At 46.6% G+C, this 17,720-nt stretch overlaps 1 protein-coding gene across 2 annotated transcripts in view; it reads right to left on the reverse strand.

Moving 5' to 3' along the window:
• Positions 1–17,720, reverse strand: part of LOC149333416 (uncharacterized) — a 185,846-nt gene that overhangs the window by 8,290 nt on the left and 159,836 nt on the right. For both annotated transcript variants that reach the window (XM_089558667.1, XM_089558666.1), the window contains 4 exons: positions 12,878–12,976; positions 10,938–11,249; positions 5,529–5,726; positions 1,831–2,060 (listed from right to left, as the gene is read on the reverse strand). In XM_089558667.1, the coding sequence (XP_089414793.1) occupies positions 1,831–2,060; positions 5,529–5,726; positions 10,938–11,249; positions 12,878–12,976 (839 nt within the window). The remainder of the gene's footprint in view (positions 1–1,830; positions 2,061–5,528; positions 5,727–10,937; positions 11,250–12,877; positions 12,977–17,720) is intronic.

Below are 17,720 nucleotides of genomic sequence, written 5' to 3' on the forward strand. Positions count from 1 at the left end.
GGCGGAAAATTAGCGCATCATTCACACTTAGATACGCAATTGCCAGCCGTTGCGGACAATGTATGTGACCTCGGATTTCCACGACCAAGAGCACTGCAGTTACTAGAATGAACAAGAAACGTCGGAAATACGCATAAAACCAATAAGTAAGAGATCCAACAAGCGATAACTTAAGGCGTACACCGCTTATCCCGAAATGCACCGTAGGTCCCACGGATTCCCATCAGCTTGCATTCATTGCTCTGCATGAAAAAAGTATCAGGACTTCTGGGGCCGCAGAACTACCGCGCAAAGCAATCGATAATTTGAAAATAGGAGTCCCAGAAGGGCACGAAATGGCTAGGAACTACGTGAGTGTCTCACAGATCCGAACAGCTGTAACACCAGTAACGTATCACTGATAACTAACTAATAATTAACTTGCATCACTGATACAATTCAATTTAGAAGAATACTTACCACTCTGATTATATGATGATCGCTTTTGTATTTTATTGTAGTGTTGTGTTCTCCACCTACTCGTAATGTTCTTAAACTACTTTATTAATCTGTTCCGAATTAATTTTGCTCACTTCTTTTTATCTTGCCTGAGTTGTTCTGTAGTTTTGTATGAATTGTGCTTTGTTTAGTTTATTCTTGTTATAAACTGCCCTTCCCCTCTGAATTGTACCTTGTACACTGAGGGTATCACAAATAAATAAATAAACGTATAGCCCGCGGGAAAGATTCCAGGAGAGTCTATCCAAATTGCTTCGAAAAAATTTATTAGTTGATGACAGCACTCATTTAAGCACAAAGATAGAAAAATTGATGATTATCTCCTAAAACAGCCGCACATAGTGTAAAGCCGTAAAGAGAAAGCAGTTCTGGCTGCGTGAGATATTCGTTAAACAGGGTATTTCTGAACAGAATGATAGCCTGTTCGAGACCTGAGTTAGTAGCGGCTACGTTTGGTATTAGTTAAATAGCGTATTTATTGTTTGGACTAAATTCTCTTGGCCACCTGAGTTAATTTTTGGGCTAATATCCATAAGTTGGATGACCTAGTACACAAATGCACCCTTGAAAATTGTACGTTTGCTCGGAGCCAGGCAGTGACGGGTGTTGGAGCTTTGCACTATCATATATTACCGAAAATAAGCGTCACGTTGGTCCGTTAACATTTTTTCCATCACAGAAGAGAGTGCAAACCAAAAAACAGCGTATTTTAAAAGACCCACTGCAAATCATCTATATTCTGAATAAAGTCATCTACGTAGCGCCGAAACGTTATAATAGCAGCATTTATTTTTTAAGTCATCTGCTTGGTGTCAGTCACCACGAAGTTTGTATCTGAGCGTCATTGTCAAAGCCAGGAGTTTGCACCTAGTCGCGAAAAAAAAACATTTCAGTTTCAAATTCAAATATGGAAGTAGTGCGCCCCGTTTAGTTGCCGACAAATGTGCGGAGCACCAAAAATAGCAAAATACCCGAATTCTACTGAAAAATAAAGCTTAAATGAAGTGGTTAACCGTGACATCTAAGTAGTCGGTAATGCTTTCCTCTTCGCACTTTCGCTTCTTAACTGTGCATTGATCCGGAATAAGCTGAACTATATGGAGATACGTTTATTTTACCTTTTATTAGAAACCTGAATATAATAGTAAGCGCTTACAATCGTCTCTTGCTGCTATATCCGCTTGTTTCGCGCTTCTTACAAATTTCAAATCCGAACGGGCCACAGAGATCTTTTAGCCCGTAGGCCTCCACCTATAAAACTGCTCAGTTCCTTAAGTACGCCCATGATGCCCGTCACGTCATTTTGTGTCGCGCGTGTAAGGCAAAGCGTACCTGTCCGAATGCTCCGTAGTTAACAGCGGCTGGACTATCGTTGTAGAAGAACGGCGGTTGCATTAGGCCCGCCGAGAAGGTTGCAAAGTTGATGCCAGGGGAGTAGTAAGCGCTTGCTCTCGCCGCAAGGAAGTCTGGGAGGGCTTTCCCGCTGAATTTGCGTAGCGCCAGCAGACGGCGGTAGTCGAGGTAAGGGGTGGTGAAATTTTTGCTAACATCTGGATATGACCCTGCAGCGAAGGTAGCCAAATAAAGAAACAATTATTTTCGAAGAAAGCATTTCTCCAAGAGACTGAGAAATCCCTTCAGAGTAGCCATGAATGTACTATCAGCAACGAATGAAACGCGAACAAGAAAACTGAGGTGGGAACACAAAAACACCAACGTATGAGATCCTGTATTGGAAATACAAGCACGGTTGAATAACACTTCTAAAGAACAGTCTTCATGCCTTCGAAATTGAAATAGCAGGAGGTAGTATACAGCTTCCCCTGGCTAAGAGCTGCGCATTTTACAGTGCGTGGTTCAATTGTCTTGTTCGCGTTTCATTTCTTGCTGATAGTACAGAGTCTATTAAGAATACTGTGAGCGTCATCAAAGGTAAAAAAGATAGAGGAAATGAGCGCTGAAAATTGAGGCGAGTAAATTTACTGCGTGGCTTGAGGGTATGGTAAACAAAAGTAAAATAAACCTGAAACTCGCTTAGGCACAAAACAGAGCAGTAAAGTTATTAGCAAAAAGAATGTGAAACGTTTACAGTGGCCGACTTACGGAGTCTATGTACCTGGACTATACCAGCAAAATCACGCTTAGTAGAATGCAGGAAATTACTGCTCGTGCGTCGTTACGCTGCAAAGCTGCTCACAAACAATCAAAAGCACTAACAAATAAAACATGGCAATATCGTGGGTTGAGAGTACACATCAGCGCCTGACGACACCATTGAAGGGGCGGACTCCGCATCTATTGTGTTTTACTTTTGAACTATCGATTAAATTTGGAAGTTGCTTTTGAGGCTGAGGCTACTTACGGCAGCATGCTTCTGGTCGAAATTTATAATTTTCTGAAGGAAGCAATGATGCAAAATGAAGTGGAAAAGGCGCCAAGAAAGCCTTCCGTGACTAGAAAGCATTTATGATGAAGAGCACTAGCCCGGGAGTGAAGTTTTATCACCACCTTCAGCAAAATGTACGCGCGAGAGAGGATATCGGCGCAGAATAGAAGTTCTCAGAATTCTTGTAGATGTTCTCTAGTGAGAGCGACGCAAGGCCTCCGGAGCGCTTCAACGCTCTTAAAGTGCGGACAGACTTCAGATGGTTGCGATATGCAGTAGAGCCGTACTGACCGAGAGGACAACACTTTGGGGCCATAAGTACCTTATCCAGATTTAGAGCGAGTTTCAAAACCCATTCAGGTAGAGCACCGGACGCGTAATTCGGAGGTCGTGGGTTCGGATCCCACCGGCGGCATGTGGTTGTTTTTTCTTCTGCTTTTCTAATCAATTAGCTTTAAGCGATGACATATTAAGTAATATTCTAAATTGATCAACAGCACAAAATAAATAAATAAACTAAAAAAAATTCCCTGTGCCCCTTGGTTTCTGTGGCTGTTGGCTTCTGTCATATTGCCACGTATCATTGTAGCGTCCATTCGTTCGCGCAAGGCCGCAGAAAAGGGGTGTTATCATTTTTGTTCCTGACGCGAGAAGCGACCGGACTAATCTCGATTGTTCACAGCCATGAACAGCTTCGCCTACGTGTTTCTAGACTACTCTAGATGATCTCGACCTGTTATCTCGAAGTTTCCTTGCCGGCTTTAAATTGAGCGATGCCGCGAGCGGTGGAAATTCGTAGTTCGACGATTGACGAGCACGCTTGTAGCTTACGCCGCCACCGAGTGATTCAGTTCTTTTACGGGCGCAAGTCAGCCCAAATAAAGAGCTTCGTTTCCAAGACTGGTTGGTGTCTCCCTGACCGCTGGACTGCCGTCACTACAACGTGACATCTGGTGGAGGTGCTGGGTAGTCTTCCATGTACCGGACACCCCCAGCAAGTCGCGACGCCAGCCCTTCGAGTCATTCACCGGAGGACTTGACTCCAGTCTACCACGCAGCCTCTTGGAGCCTCCAGCCATGACTTACGCCGCAGCAGTGCGCCGTCCTGCACCTCGCCGACGGCACCTAAGCCCCTATCGCCATTAGCCAGCTGCGCTGGAGCGCCGCCCTCTCGCCCCAACTCGCCCGTCCTACGAGCGTCGCACACGGCCTGGGAAATGCGACGAGTGGAGAACACCCGACCAGCGCCGCCAACTATGCTTCCACTGCGGAGAAGCCGGTGACATTCTCCGGTACTGCCCATACAGGAGAATGGGCATCCGAGGATTTTCTTACGACGCCCCACGACCCCGTCCTGGCCTGCGACCAGCCGCAATCGAAGAGTTCTTACGTCGGGAAGAATACTCATCGCCGAGCCGCCCATCTCGTTCTCCGTCGCCATCGTCACCGCGCTATGTATCTCCTAGCCGAGGCTACGCAGTGCGTGGACGCTCCCCCGGCCCCCGAAGGTTAAACTGAATAAAGCAGCCTCTGGAGGTGAGGTTGCTTCTGTGCGCAAGAACTAAGACCGTCCATCGACGAAAACACAAGACTATGCCTCAACTACGACGACGACCTCTACGACGACGGCCCCTACGACGACGGCCCCTGCGACGACGGCCCCTACGACGACGACTCCTACGACGACGACTCCTACGATGACGACCCCTACGATGACGACCCCTACGACGACGACCCCTACGACGACGACCCCTACGACGACGACGACAACTACGACGCCAACTACGACGACGACGACACAGCCAGACTTGAAGCTTTTACCGCTGCCCTTAAACCTTATTACGAACGCTAAAGGACTCGAAGTTCGCATTCTCCGCGTTTATTTTCATTTTAAAGCATCGAGACGATGCTTCTTTGCGAGGGGGGTAATGCCACGTATAATTGTAGCGTCCATTCGCTCGCGCAAGGCCGCAGAAAAGGGGTGTTATCATTTTTGTTCCTGACGCGAGAAGCGACCGGACTAATCTCGATTGTTCACAGCCATGAACAGCTTCGCCTACGTGTTTCTAGACTACTCTAGATGACCTCGACCTGTTATCTCGAAGTTTCCTTGCCGGCTTTAAATTGAGCGATGCCGCGAGCGGTGGAAATTCGTAGTTCGACGATTGACGAGCACGCTTGTAGCTTACGCCGCCACCGAGTGATTCAGTTCTTTTACGGGCGCAAGTCAGCCCAAATAAAGAGCTTCGTTTCCAAGACTGGTTGGTGTCTCCCTGACCGCTGGACTGCCGTCACTACAACATGACAATATTTACAACGAGCCCCTCATACCCCTTCCTTGTTTGCTTATTCTGCACACAAGTTCAGCTCCGGGCATCATCGACATGGGTGCATTCGGTAAAGTGAAAGAGGAACGTATAATAATATTCTCAAAGTTGGTACTTAAGTACGAAGGCTCTATACGACGCTGCCTGAAGCGCTGAACACAATTGTATTAGTGGCAGTCGTCTGACGGACTGCTTTGTGCATCGCATGTCCTATTGACGACTAACAAATAATCCTCCCCAGGCACTGACTAATACACACAGGCCACCACAAGCGACATGAACGGAAGAAGTCGCACGAAGTATCTCTCCGAGCTTACCAAAATAGTCCTCAATTAGGTCGTGCTGGTCGAGTCCTTCTGGGAAGCCCACAATAATCCGCATTGTTCTGGCTCTTCCAATCATCAGGCACCACACTGCACGGTCTATCCACTCGGAGGCATTGAGCTTCTCGAGCAGGATGCGCTTTACATTCCACGTCATTTGTTTCACATATTCCAGTGCAGTGGGAGGAACGACTAATGTCCGCAGGAGTACAACGAGGCAGTGGTGCGGGGTATGCGGCAGGATGCAAAAAGGATACAAAATGAGGAGCATGGTATGTTCAGCATTGCGCAACGCTTTTGAATGATTAGAAGCGTCCTTAGTGCAAATGTTTAAGAAATGTGCCATATTCACACTATTAATGAGCACAAAAACTTCGCAAAATGTTCACTGCCCACTGCAGTGGTGCCCAGGGGGACAGTGCAAACAACCAGATAGGCTCGGGGCTGAAAGCAAAATACGAGGTGCCTGCGACTGCACTTTGGTCTCAAACTTAATACAAGCTCGACTGATTGACTCCGCATCAGTTTCGCTGAGTCGGAGTGTGGTCGGTATATTTTTGCAAGACGACACTCGTGGTTTTGATTCACAAATTTATTACAGCCTGCTTCTGCGCGAAGCCTCTTCTAACTTCAGTATGCCATGCGATCGACTGAACAAAAAAAGCAAAGCAGCGTCTGGTACTAATGGCAAACAGAATCACACAGAGGAAAGCTGCGTTGTGCTGCCTTCATAGCTTTAAAGATTGTTGTTTCTCCTCCACAGAACTCTATAACAAACGCCCCAGTCTATTACTTAACAGTAGCCTTCACAAAGAATGCAACAAAGGATATAACAGTGCTGAATTAGTAGCATGAAAAAGATAGCATTTTCTCCTCAAGCAATAACACTGATGTTGCGTGCTATTAGAAAACTAAGAAACAAGGATAAACAGCCGACATCCGCTGAACAAAGTAAAAATCAACAACCGTAAGTAGTTGACAGTGCCGCCAATATAGTTAAAACGTCGCCACCTCTGTCGGTACCTCTGAATTCTCGCCACATCGAAAATGGCTGACGGTGCAGCTGTTTAATTCATGGCCTCCCGAGGCAACATTCTGATCTGTCCCAACGATGCAAGCTGTCATGAATTGCCCTGTTTGGGCACAATTGAGATTATAATGAATAATTCGAGGAGAAACCCTAAAGGAAGCGCGCTGAAGAAAACCTGTAGTTACGATCAGTGATATAAAATCAAATGAAACGCAACCATGCGTAATTAAATTAAATTGTTCATTAAATTGTTCTAAGCTACAAACGTCTTCATATATTTTGCGTATATTTCTAACCGAGCGCAAGCAAGTTTCTCAATATATATATATATAGCGAAGTATTCGCTTCGTTAAAAGAAACACGTCTAATTGACTCCACGTTTCGATCGGCAGACCGATCGAAATGTTGAGTCAATTAAATGTGTTTCCTTTAACGAAGCGTACACTTCGCTTTATAGTCCTGTAAGCAGCCAAGTACTTTATGCCCTCGAAATATATACTTTGGCCAAGGTTTAAAAAATAAAATATTTGAGGTAGGCCAGGGAAACCACTTACTTACATCTACCAACCGGCTTGCGCATCATTGGCAGTTTTTTGTTTTGCAATTAATTAATTACCAATAAAAATAATTTTTTTAAATGCGTAAATATTAACATTAGACAGATAATGTGCTTAAAAAAGCTGGAGAGCCATCAGAAACCCCCCTTCCAACTATTTGCCGTAAAGAAAACCTCACGTGTATCATTTTTCCGAGCTCCAAAGAACGCCCGCGAAATGCAAAAATCATGCGACTAGCGCATTCGCGCTCCACGATTGTGCTGCTCTCAAACGTGGTTTGAGTGAACGAAATCAGCTGCTGGCAAGACCCGACGACCTCAATACGCCGGCAGGCCGATATGTCAACGGTGGTTGCGGCCCCCGCGCGATCCAGTCTGCAAGCGGGACGGCGCAAGTTGCAGCAAACACGCCAGGCATTGTGAGCTATCACATTGCCAAAGGTGACAAACACAAATTCGTCGAGTTTTAAGTATGTAATTTTTAGTTCCCGTTGTCGGCAGTGTAGTGACGTCACGCCGATTCCGAGAGCCAACATCCGGGCACTGAATTCCACACATCCGGGAGCCGAAACTAGAGCATCTGGGCACCGTACGACATTTAACGACACTCTCTAAGAGAGACGGCCGCTTAGAGCAAAAGGGGAGCTCCAGGGCGGGAAGGGCTTTGGGCGGAAAAACTGCTTCCGCGCTGTCCCGAAGGATGGCGCCGCGGTCCCACACTCACGCCTGTAAAAGATCAGCCGCTGGGCCTTCAGCTCATGACATTTCCCCCTTTGGCAGGCAGATGTATACACGCTCGCGATGTATTCGAACGCGCTGCATATACATTCTTGTCAGGCCTGCGTCTCGTTGTGTCCGCGTACGCTTCTGCATCGTCCTGCATTTCAATGCCGCCACCGTCACAGATGCTTAAACCGAGCAATGTAGCCTGACAGAAACCGAATACATCAGACGACGCAGGGCGGAAGAGATTCCCCAGACACTCACAGAAAACGATTGCGTCCACATGGGCCAGTACACAGTATGTGTGGTGTGGTGTGTTGAACACTAGACCCATTTCAAGATTTTGACAAGTAGCAACTACAACCAATGTGTTAAGCCCGTAAACATTTCATGCATACTCTACTCGCGATTACGGGAGAGGCAGAGATTTTTTTATTCGCCACTGAGAGGCAAAAGAAGATAAGTAAAATACTTGCTTATCTTCTCTGGCTCTGAATGGCGAATAAAACTCGTTACAGTTGTGTTTGTCACCTTTGGCCATGTCATAGCTCACAATGCCCGGCGCTTTCGCTGCAACTTGCACCGTCATGCTTGCAGACTGGCTCGCGCGGGGGCGGCTACCACCGGTGACTTATCGGCCTGCCGGCGAATTGCTGTCGTCGCGCCTTGCCAGCAGCTGATTTCGTTCACTCAAACCACTTTTGAAAGCAGCACAATCATGGCGCGCGAATGCGTTAGTCGCATGATTTTATTTTGCATTTCTTGCTCTTTCTTTGGAGCTCGGAAAAATGACACACGTGAGGTTTTCTTTACCGCAAATAAATGGAATAGGGGTTTCTGAAGGTGCTCTCCAACTTTTCCATTCACATTTTCTGGCTAAAGACAATACTTAGGCATTGAGATAAATTATCTTTATTGCTAATTAAATAATTGCAAAACAAAAAATCGCCTATGATGCGAAAGCCGGTTGGTAGATGTAAGGGGTTTCCCTAGCCTACATCAAATATTTTGTTTTAACCCTTGGCTAAAGTTAGCGTGAGCGCCCTGTATATATATATATATATATATATATATATATATATATATATATATATATATATACACACACATACATAGTACATCCTAGTGAATACCAGGTGCATTTGTTGTGTGCTTACTGCTGCCATCTTGCAAATTATTTTATCGCGGGCGTTCTTTGGAGCTCGGAAAAATGATACGCGTGAGGTTTTCTTTACCGCAAATAGTTGGAATGGGGGTTTCTGAAGGCCCTCCAGCTTTTTTATGCACATTTTCTGTCTAATGATAATATATACGCATTTATAAAAATTATCTTAATTGCTAATTAATTAATTGCAAAACAAAAAATTGCCAATGATGCGCAAGCTGGTTGGTAGATGTAAGTGGTTTCCCTGGCCTACCTCAAATATTTTATTTTTTAAACCTTGGCCAAAGTATATATTTCGAGGGCATAAAGTTCTTGGCTGCTTACAGGACTATAAAGCGAAGTATACGCTTCGTTAAAGGAAACACCTTTAATTGACTCTACATCCTAATGAATACCAGGTGCATATATATATATATATATATATATATATATATATATATACAGGGTCTGTTCTGAAAGTAGTAGGACTGGTTTTTTCCTGGGCGAACGGGCGGACGAGAGGTGGTCTGCGCGTGCAGGATCGTTGAAGGGAGATATTGGGAATGCTGGGGAAAAGTCGGCAGTCGGCTCTCGGCCGTTGAAGAGAGTAGGTCGCTTGTGCTGTGAACCCCTCTCGAAACGCCTCGTCACGCGGAATAATTGAGCGTTTACTAGATCAGCGATACGCGATCAAATTTTGAGTAAATCTTGGTAAAACGGGCAAAGAGACTCACAACATGATTAAGGAGGCCTACGGCGACGCTACCATGGGTAGATCAGGTGTTTTTTGAGTGGCACAAGCTGTTCCGAGAAGGTAAGGAAAGAGTGAAGGAAGGCGACCGCTCCAGACGCCCTTCGACCAGCAAGACGAACGAAAATGTGCAGCGAGTGAAACATTTACTTAAGTGTGATCGTAGAATGAGCATCAGAATGATTGTTGATGACTTGTGCATTCCTCAAAACGGAAGTTTTTGAGATCGTGGCAGAAACCTTATCCATGAGGAAAGCGTGCACGAAGTTGGTGCCGGGAGTGTTGCCAAAGGAGGAAAAGGCCTACCGGTAGGACCTTCTTCATCATGTGAATGAGGACCCCAATTTTTTGCCCAGCACAAGGCAGCAACGCTGCCTCAGACCCCCTACAGCCTCGACTTGGCCCCGCCAGACTTTTTTCTATTCCCGAGAATAAAATCGGCGCTCAAGGGGGAACATCACGGATCGGCAGAGGTGGTTCAACAGGTCGTGACGAGGGAGCTAAACAGCATTCCGGTCCAGGCATTCCTGGAGTCGTACGAAAACTGTAAAACTCACTGGCAGCAGCGTGTAGGTGCAGAAGGGTGCTACCTTGAAAAATTGTAATCGTTTGTACTATCCTCTTGAATAAATTTTGTTTAAAAAATGAGTGCTACTACTTTCAGAACAGACCATGTATATATATATATATATAAGGGATAACAAAATCTTCAAGGCAACTGATTAAAAATATAAGAAGTTGGGGAAGTCACATTGAAAAACTTAACAGATTTATTCAACGCTTCGACTGGTATATATATATATATATATATATATATATATATATATATATATATATATATATATATATATAATACATCCTAATGAATACCAGGTGCATTTTTTGTGTGCTGGCTGCTGCCATCTTGCAAATCAGTTTATTAGTTCAAGAATTCCCAATACCGTGTTTCGCTACGGGACCTCTTTATGTAATTATCTCATACGTGTCTACTAATGTTTGTATCCAGTAAACTTGAAAGACACCTAAAGTATTCAAGCTGGTGACCTTGAAGAAAGAACAATGCGCGACAGTGAGAGATGAACATTAACTTAATCGAGGAAATGAAATTTTGATAGGACTACAAAACGGTAACTACGCAGCCGGTCAACAGACATTCTTCAAGTCTTTATATGCCATAAGAAGATCTACATATTACTCACATTTGCGAAAGTAACGAAGCGAGACGGCCAGTGACATGACGTTAGTGACCGTGTGATAGCAGAAAATCTGGATGGCATCTTTTTGGATGATCTGCGTCCCTTTAGCTTGTGCTATCAGCATCTGCCCATTGGATAGCGTAAGGAGGCGGTGCAACAGACTCCAAGCCATGAGGAGCCGAGTGTCTTCAAGTTTCAGGTTCTCACGGTTCATTAGGAAAACAACGAAGGCCGGTGCGTTCTCAAGGAGTCGTATTTTGTCGACAGATTTGAACGCGTTGTCCGTGTAGTGCGTGACCAACCGCTCCCAGTGTTCTGCAGGACACGCGCAGGAGAAACATTCAATTGTTCGTTTAGAACAACACAACACGAGAAAGCAAAAAGCGTCAGTAGATCTTCACAAACGGCATTGTTGTCGCAGTCGTGGCAGTGAGCCCACAGCTAATCAATGCTGTTCGCATAAATTATGGCGGGGATCACGCTCTCTCCACGGAAATTGTTGCAGACTTACTCGCTTTTGACTGAAGAATATGAATGACTGTTTTCCCGATGGCTTACACATTGAACCAAAGTGAACATAGAGTTCGGATAGAAAGAGATTAGGCGTTTCACTTAAAACTGAGCTACAGCCTAATCACTGCATTGAAATGTCGTTAAGGCCTAATCAGCTAATTCCTCCGTTTTGCGGCCTTTCGTGTTATTCTGTGCACCCATAATCAATGGCATATAATAACCGAAAGGTCTTTGTTCGGAACAACAGAGCATCGTTCAATACCATAATCCAATACAACTCAAGAAAGAAGTGACACATGCCCCTCAAAGCAGACGTCTAAGCCAATGGATACGACAGATTTTCAAAATGTCGTGGTTAATCCATTTAAGCTGATTTGTCACTCCATGCGATATCACGCCATCAGGAGATCGGCCGACGTCATTGGCCAGGTGGCTTCCTTTGAGAGGCATTTGGAATTTGTTCTTGAATTGTATCCGAATATAGCCTACTGCACGTGATGCACAACGCATAAGGGTCTCCTCTCATCGACGGAGAGTGTTATGGGGATGACAGCTAAATTTTTCTAAAGTTGCGACAATACAATTTTTAGTTTATGCAAACCGGGATCCTGGAGAACATCTAGAGGGGGCGTGTCCGTACGATCACAGGAAGGTGTCTTAAACGGGCTCGACCACACCGCTTCACTCTGCGGGTACGTCGCTACTTGAAATAAGATATACTTGTTTAGCACTGTTTTTCTTTCAACATGGAAAGCAACGACGCTGCTACCTTCATTTTAGATTGCAGAGGACATATTCAAGAAACATTCAGGTTATAAAGGGTTAGTTGGGTGCACAGACATTGTTTATTACTGCTGGACCGTCATCAGTTGTGCATCCAGTGCTACCTAAGTTCATAGGTTTAAGAAATTTAGCAGCTGCTTTCTCAATAGATTGAAGAGCAAGTCGTGCCTCGTTTATCTCAGATTGTCTCCATTTAAGAAGGGCTGGCTTTCGTGGTTCTGCCTAAAGCTAGGAGAAAAGTAAGATGAAGTATTACATCACAAACAGCTATATCACGCCATTAAATGAAGATAAGTTCAAGGCTATGCACTGGGAGTTTATTTTCTTGTGTTGTCCCCACTAAATTTCAAACGCCAATTCCTGAAAAGAGAATCTTTCTTGTATTTTATTGGAGATTCCATATGCAAATGCTGAAGTAAAACAATTGTTTTGTTGAGAATTTTTTTGAACAATTTTTTCTCTGTAGGTGGCTGAACATCACGGTTGTTGTCTGGGCATTCGAGTCCTGCTGAATGTTTGCTGCAAACACCTCTCATCTCGGTTTCTTAGCTCTGTCTACAGGATCGCATCCGTAATAGCCTTTAAAGAGAAAGCGTCTGATCCCAATCGAAGCATTAGAAGGTGATGTATATGGGATTTCAACAAACCTGCTGAAGCGTAACCTTCCGTGAGGCGTCCAAGCGTGCCAACACTTGTGTATCGCGCTCTAAACGGAACTTGCCGGAGTAGTAAAAGGAACTGCACCACTGAAGAGAGAGAAGGCGTGCCATGTACAAAGTGACGTCGTCCTTTCATCAAAAACGCTGCCATACCAGCCACTACAACCGCTTCTGTTAAATGCAGACCCCCTTCGCAGCAGAGAATACTGGTAACGTGCTAAAGTCTACAAATTTACAACTACCAGCTAGCACTCGAATCATTAAAAGCTTTATCTTTAAAACGTTGTGCAGAGAAACATGATGACTCAAGTATTATTTATTTTAATTAGTTTGGCTCAACCGGGTGCGAAAGCTTTATTGCGAGGCTTCATGGAACAGCTGTTACACACAATAGACTTGCATAACGTTAGAAATACATATCTACCCGGAGAGGTATGTGAAGTGGAGAGATCTTGCATTGTCCCAATGATAATAGTTTGAGCAAAATTCACCGTTCGGTTCGTTTTATTCGTGTGCTTTCAGAGTTTTGAACTTCTGGATGGAAAAGTATTGTTTGTTACTGATTTGAACCCTGCAACATCTCTAATGAGTGATTCATGTTTTCAGAACTTATCTCCCGCGCCTTGGCCGAATTAAACGTCTAAAGGTATTCCACCAAAATAGCGTTTCAATTCAAAAATGGGATATTCAGTTTTTCAGGGAAGGAAATGACGCAGTTACTCTCTAATTTAACATTCAAGGTTTTTTGCTGGAGTTTAAGAACTAACAATTGTGCAGAATACACGTAAATGTGGGCATTACCATGCCATCTTTGAGGTCGGAGTTTATACCACATGTTTCCCCCAAGAAGTTCTACAATTTTGAAGAATTAGCTTTTTGAGTTAGAAAACAGCCTTTTTAAGCATAGCACTGTCAGCGGTCTAGCAAAGCAGAATACAGTGATGATATGTTAACCGTCTAGGTCTAGGCTGGTTAACTAACATCGAGCGAGGTTTTTAACTATTAGTGCTATTATTTCATTAGAGGCATGTAACTTATCGTTAATAATATTATTAAAAGTTCCTAGAATTTCAAAAACGAAGTTACCCTCGGGACAGTGGCCAAAGAAATTTTCGCTGCGCGATCTGAGTGCACGTTAAAGTTTCCCAGGTGATCGGAATTCCGAAGTCCTCCACTACGGCACCCCTTCTTTTTTTATTCTCTCACTCCTTAGGATGTTTTCCTGAAAATCCTGTAAAACTTTCGTGGAGCTGTGCTGGGTACAGCCTTTGGTCTACGTCCTGGAGCTTCCCCGCAGAACTATCGCGTCAACTATGTCCACCGACGCAAGCCAGTCATCTGCCCCTTCACCTACGCCCGTCGTTTGCCCTGGCGCTCTTCGACAACGGGTCCAGCCATCTTAAGCTGGTCCAGTGACAACAACGCGGATGATTGGATTGGCTTGCCTCCTACAAGCGGTTTAGAGGCCACAGCCGGTGGGACGACGCTATGAAGCTCAACAACGTGGTATTTTACCTGTCGGACGTGGCGAACCTATGGCACAGAAAACGAAGCAGATTTTACCACCTGGCCGGCCTTTAAACGCGCCTTTTCTGATATCTTTGGGCGTCCCGCAGTACTCAAGCTGCGCGCCGAACAGAGCCTGCGAGTGGGAGCCCAGCTGCAGGGACAATCGTTCAACAGTTATATCGAGGATGTCATCAACCTCTGTACAAGGGTGGACACGCCTATGTGAGATGCAGACCTGATCAAGCACGTCCTTAAAGGCATCGAAGCTGAAGAATTTCATATGCTTACCGCCCGGAACCCTACCACCGTTGCCGACGTATTCACCCTGTGCTCCGCAAGGAGCGCATTTTGTTGCCATCACCTTCCGTGCAGCCTGATTCGCTTTCCAGCCTCGCTGTGCCGACATCTCAAAGCTGGCTGCTTGATGAGATCAGACTTTGTACATGAGGAGTTGGCTCGACAGCTGTTACTTATTCACGGCGTTCAGTGACATCCCTCCAACCTGCCTGTGATTGTGCCTCCAACTGTGATTCGCGAGCAAGTGTCCGAAGCGTCACCGCATGTTTGTCTGCCGGCTCCTACTGCAGCGCCGCTCCCATACGCCGACGCCGTCCGAAGACCAAGGGCCGACGCGTTTGTCCCGTTCTATTCTTTGATGCCACCGCTGCCCATCTTCCTCTTTTTCTTGACCGGTTGGGTTGCCCTGTTGCAGCCGTGCAAATTTGGCTTTGCAGCCTTGCGAGCCTGTAAGATGGCCACCACCGCAGACGATGCAGGAAGGAGTGCACTCGTTGGGCGCCATGTTGCAGTCTTCGAGGACTATGACCTCAGTTTGCAGTACCCCCGGGTCCTGACACCACTCCAAAAGTTCCCCGGACAAGCAACAAGATGGTGCAAGGCACATCCGGACCAGTCCCACCGGAGGGCGCGTTCGATCAACTAACCCAAAGTCGTTACGTGATCCAGGTGCCAGCGCAATCCAAAACGGCGATTTTCCGGCTATCGGGGGCCCTCCGCTTGTCGCGCCAAAGACGACATAGCCAAAGGTAGGCATCCGAGACGGGCCTCGTCCACCTCCCGGCACTCCCCTACTTTCTTCCCCTCCAAACCTCCTCCCCCTCTCCCCTTAACTCTGAGGTCGCGGACCTCCGCCGTGAGCTAGAGACTCTCCGGGCACAAAATGCTCGTCTCCACGCTAATTGTATCCACGCCATCTCCACGCAAAATTAACTCGGAACTATACTCGACTCCCTACCTCTGCTTGCGGAAACATGACGAAGATTGCTTGGAGGTTGTACTCTGCAAAATTTTCAAGAGAGCCCTCGGCCTCCCTATCTCCACTTTCAACGCGCGACTCCTCGCGTTGTGGGTCGTGAATATACCTATCGAGAACTTCGCGAGGCCTCTTGGACCGGTTACATAACATGATCACCATACGATGGAACGGGTTGGAGTGCCCGAACTGTGGAGACGCGCCTTCTACGTTCGACCCCTTCCAACTAAGATGAACAAAGAGGACCAGAATGGCCGGTGCCAGTCGCGGGCGGATGCCCTGCACCACCAGTATGGGTCAAAGAAACACATCTTTTACGTCGGCATTGTAGGCCCCTACCACTCCAGGGGGAAATGACACACGGCTGCAGTCATACACGAGGGAAAACAGGTGGATGGCCTTTCGTTCACAGCGCCCAACTCAACGCATGCGGAGAAGGTAGTGATCGTCATTGCAGCTTCCCATCCCGACTCAAAATTCATCCCCACAGACACTCGCGGAGCCTGTCGAAGCACTGAGTTCAGTTGGATCACTGCACCCGCTCACCGAATTCTTCGCAACCTCATCGCTCTATCATATGGGTCCCCGGCTCTCAAGGCATGCCAGGTAACAAAGCCGCCCATGAGGCCTCAAATCCATCAATAACATTTGGGACGGATAGACTCCTCTCCCTCTTGATCGGAAATCGGCTGTCGTGACCTTCGTCTTGAAGGCCGGCAAACCTATTGATGTGGAAAACCTTCGGCCCACTCCCTCACGTCTTTTGTCGGCAAGCTGATGGAGACGATGGTGCGCGACAGACTCTCCGATTTTCTCGAGACACAGCACATTTTCGCGGACACAATGTTCCTCTTTCGCACTCTCAAGTCAACACAGGATTTACTTCTGCAGCTCCACCACGACATCTTAGATCCTGTCGAATATCCCTACAACAACAAGGTGGTCCTGGCCTTGGATCTTAAAGGAGCATTCGACAATGTCAAACACGAAGTAATCCTGGACCACTTCAGTAACACCAACTGTGGCCACAAAACATTCGATTATATCAGACAATTTCTTACAGACCGTCAAACCTATATACGCATACAAGATGCGGAACACGGGCCATACACCATCGGCTCGAGGGGAACACTCCAAGACGCGGTCCTGTCTTCCATGCTCGTCAATTTTACAATGCTTCATCTTCCCTCCAAAATTTCTTCTTTTCCCGGGATACATCACGCTCTTTAGGTGGTTGAAATCACAATCTGGGCCAAGTAAGATGACCTGGCTCAGGTGGAATCCTGCCTGCAAGCAGCGGCGACCCTAGTCGGGGACTACGCGGCCAACTGCGGACTCCAGTCTGCCCCGGCTAAGCCATAATATATGCACTTGCGTCCCTCCCCTCGGAACACAACTCCCCTTCGCATCAGTCTCCCCTCGGGACCGATCCGGGAGGCCAAGGAGATCCGCGTCCTTGGCCTCTTCATACACCACCAACCAGGGTCGACACCACCCTCGTCAAACTTCGCACGGTGGGAGACCAGGCGTGCCGCATGGACCGCCAGGTCTCCAACAAGCAGGGTTTATTATGAATCAAGGATGCACTGCAGCTTGCCCATGCTTTCGTAACGAGTAGAATCCTCTACTCAACCCCCTACCCTGCACTTGGCAAACATGATGTTGGCCAACTGGAGGTCATCCACCGGAACGTCAAGCGGGCTCTCGACCTCCCGGTCGCCACGTCCAACTAGAGACTTCTGGCCTTGGGCGTGGTGAACACATTCCGGGAGCTTCGAGAAGCCCACTTAGTCAACCAGTACACGTGTCTAGCAGAGACCACGTCCGGTCGCCGCCATTTGGACTGGCTACGCATCAAACACGACTACTACATTGAGGAAAGGAAAAGAGCGCCAGAATCCTCGAGACGCGCCCTTCGGGTCCGGCCCCTTCCCCGCAATATGACCAGAGAAGACCGCAGCGGTCGTCGTCAGGCGCGCGCGGAAGCGTTGACGCGATACTATGGTAACCAACAACACGTGTATTACATGGACGTTGCCGGCCCACACC

This window comes from Amblyomma mixtum, chromosome 8 (genome assembly GCF_055824585.1).
Source record: "Amblyomma mixtum isolate Tamu chromosome 8, ASM5582458v1, whole genome shotgun sequence".
NCBI classification, from domain to species: Eukaryota; Metazoa; Arthropoda; class Arachnida; order Ixodida; family Ixodidae; genus Amblyomma; species Amblyomma mixtum.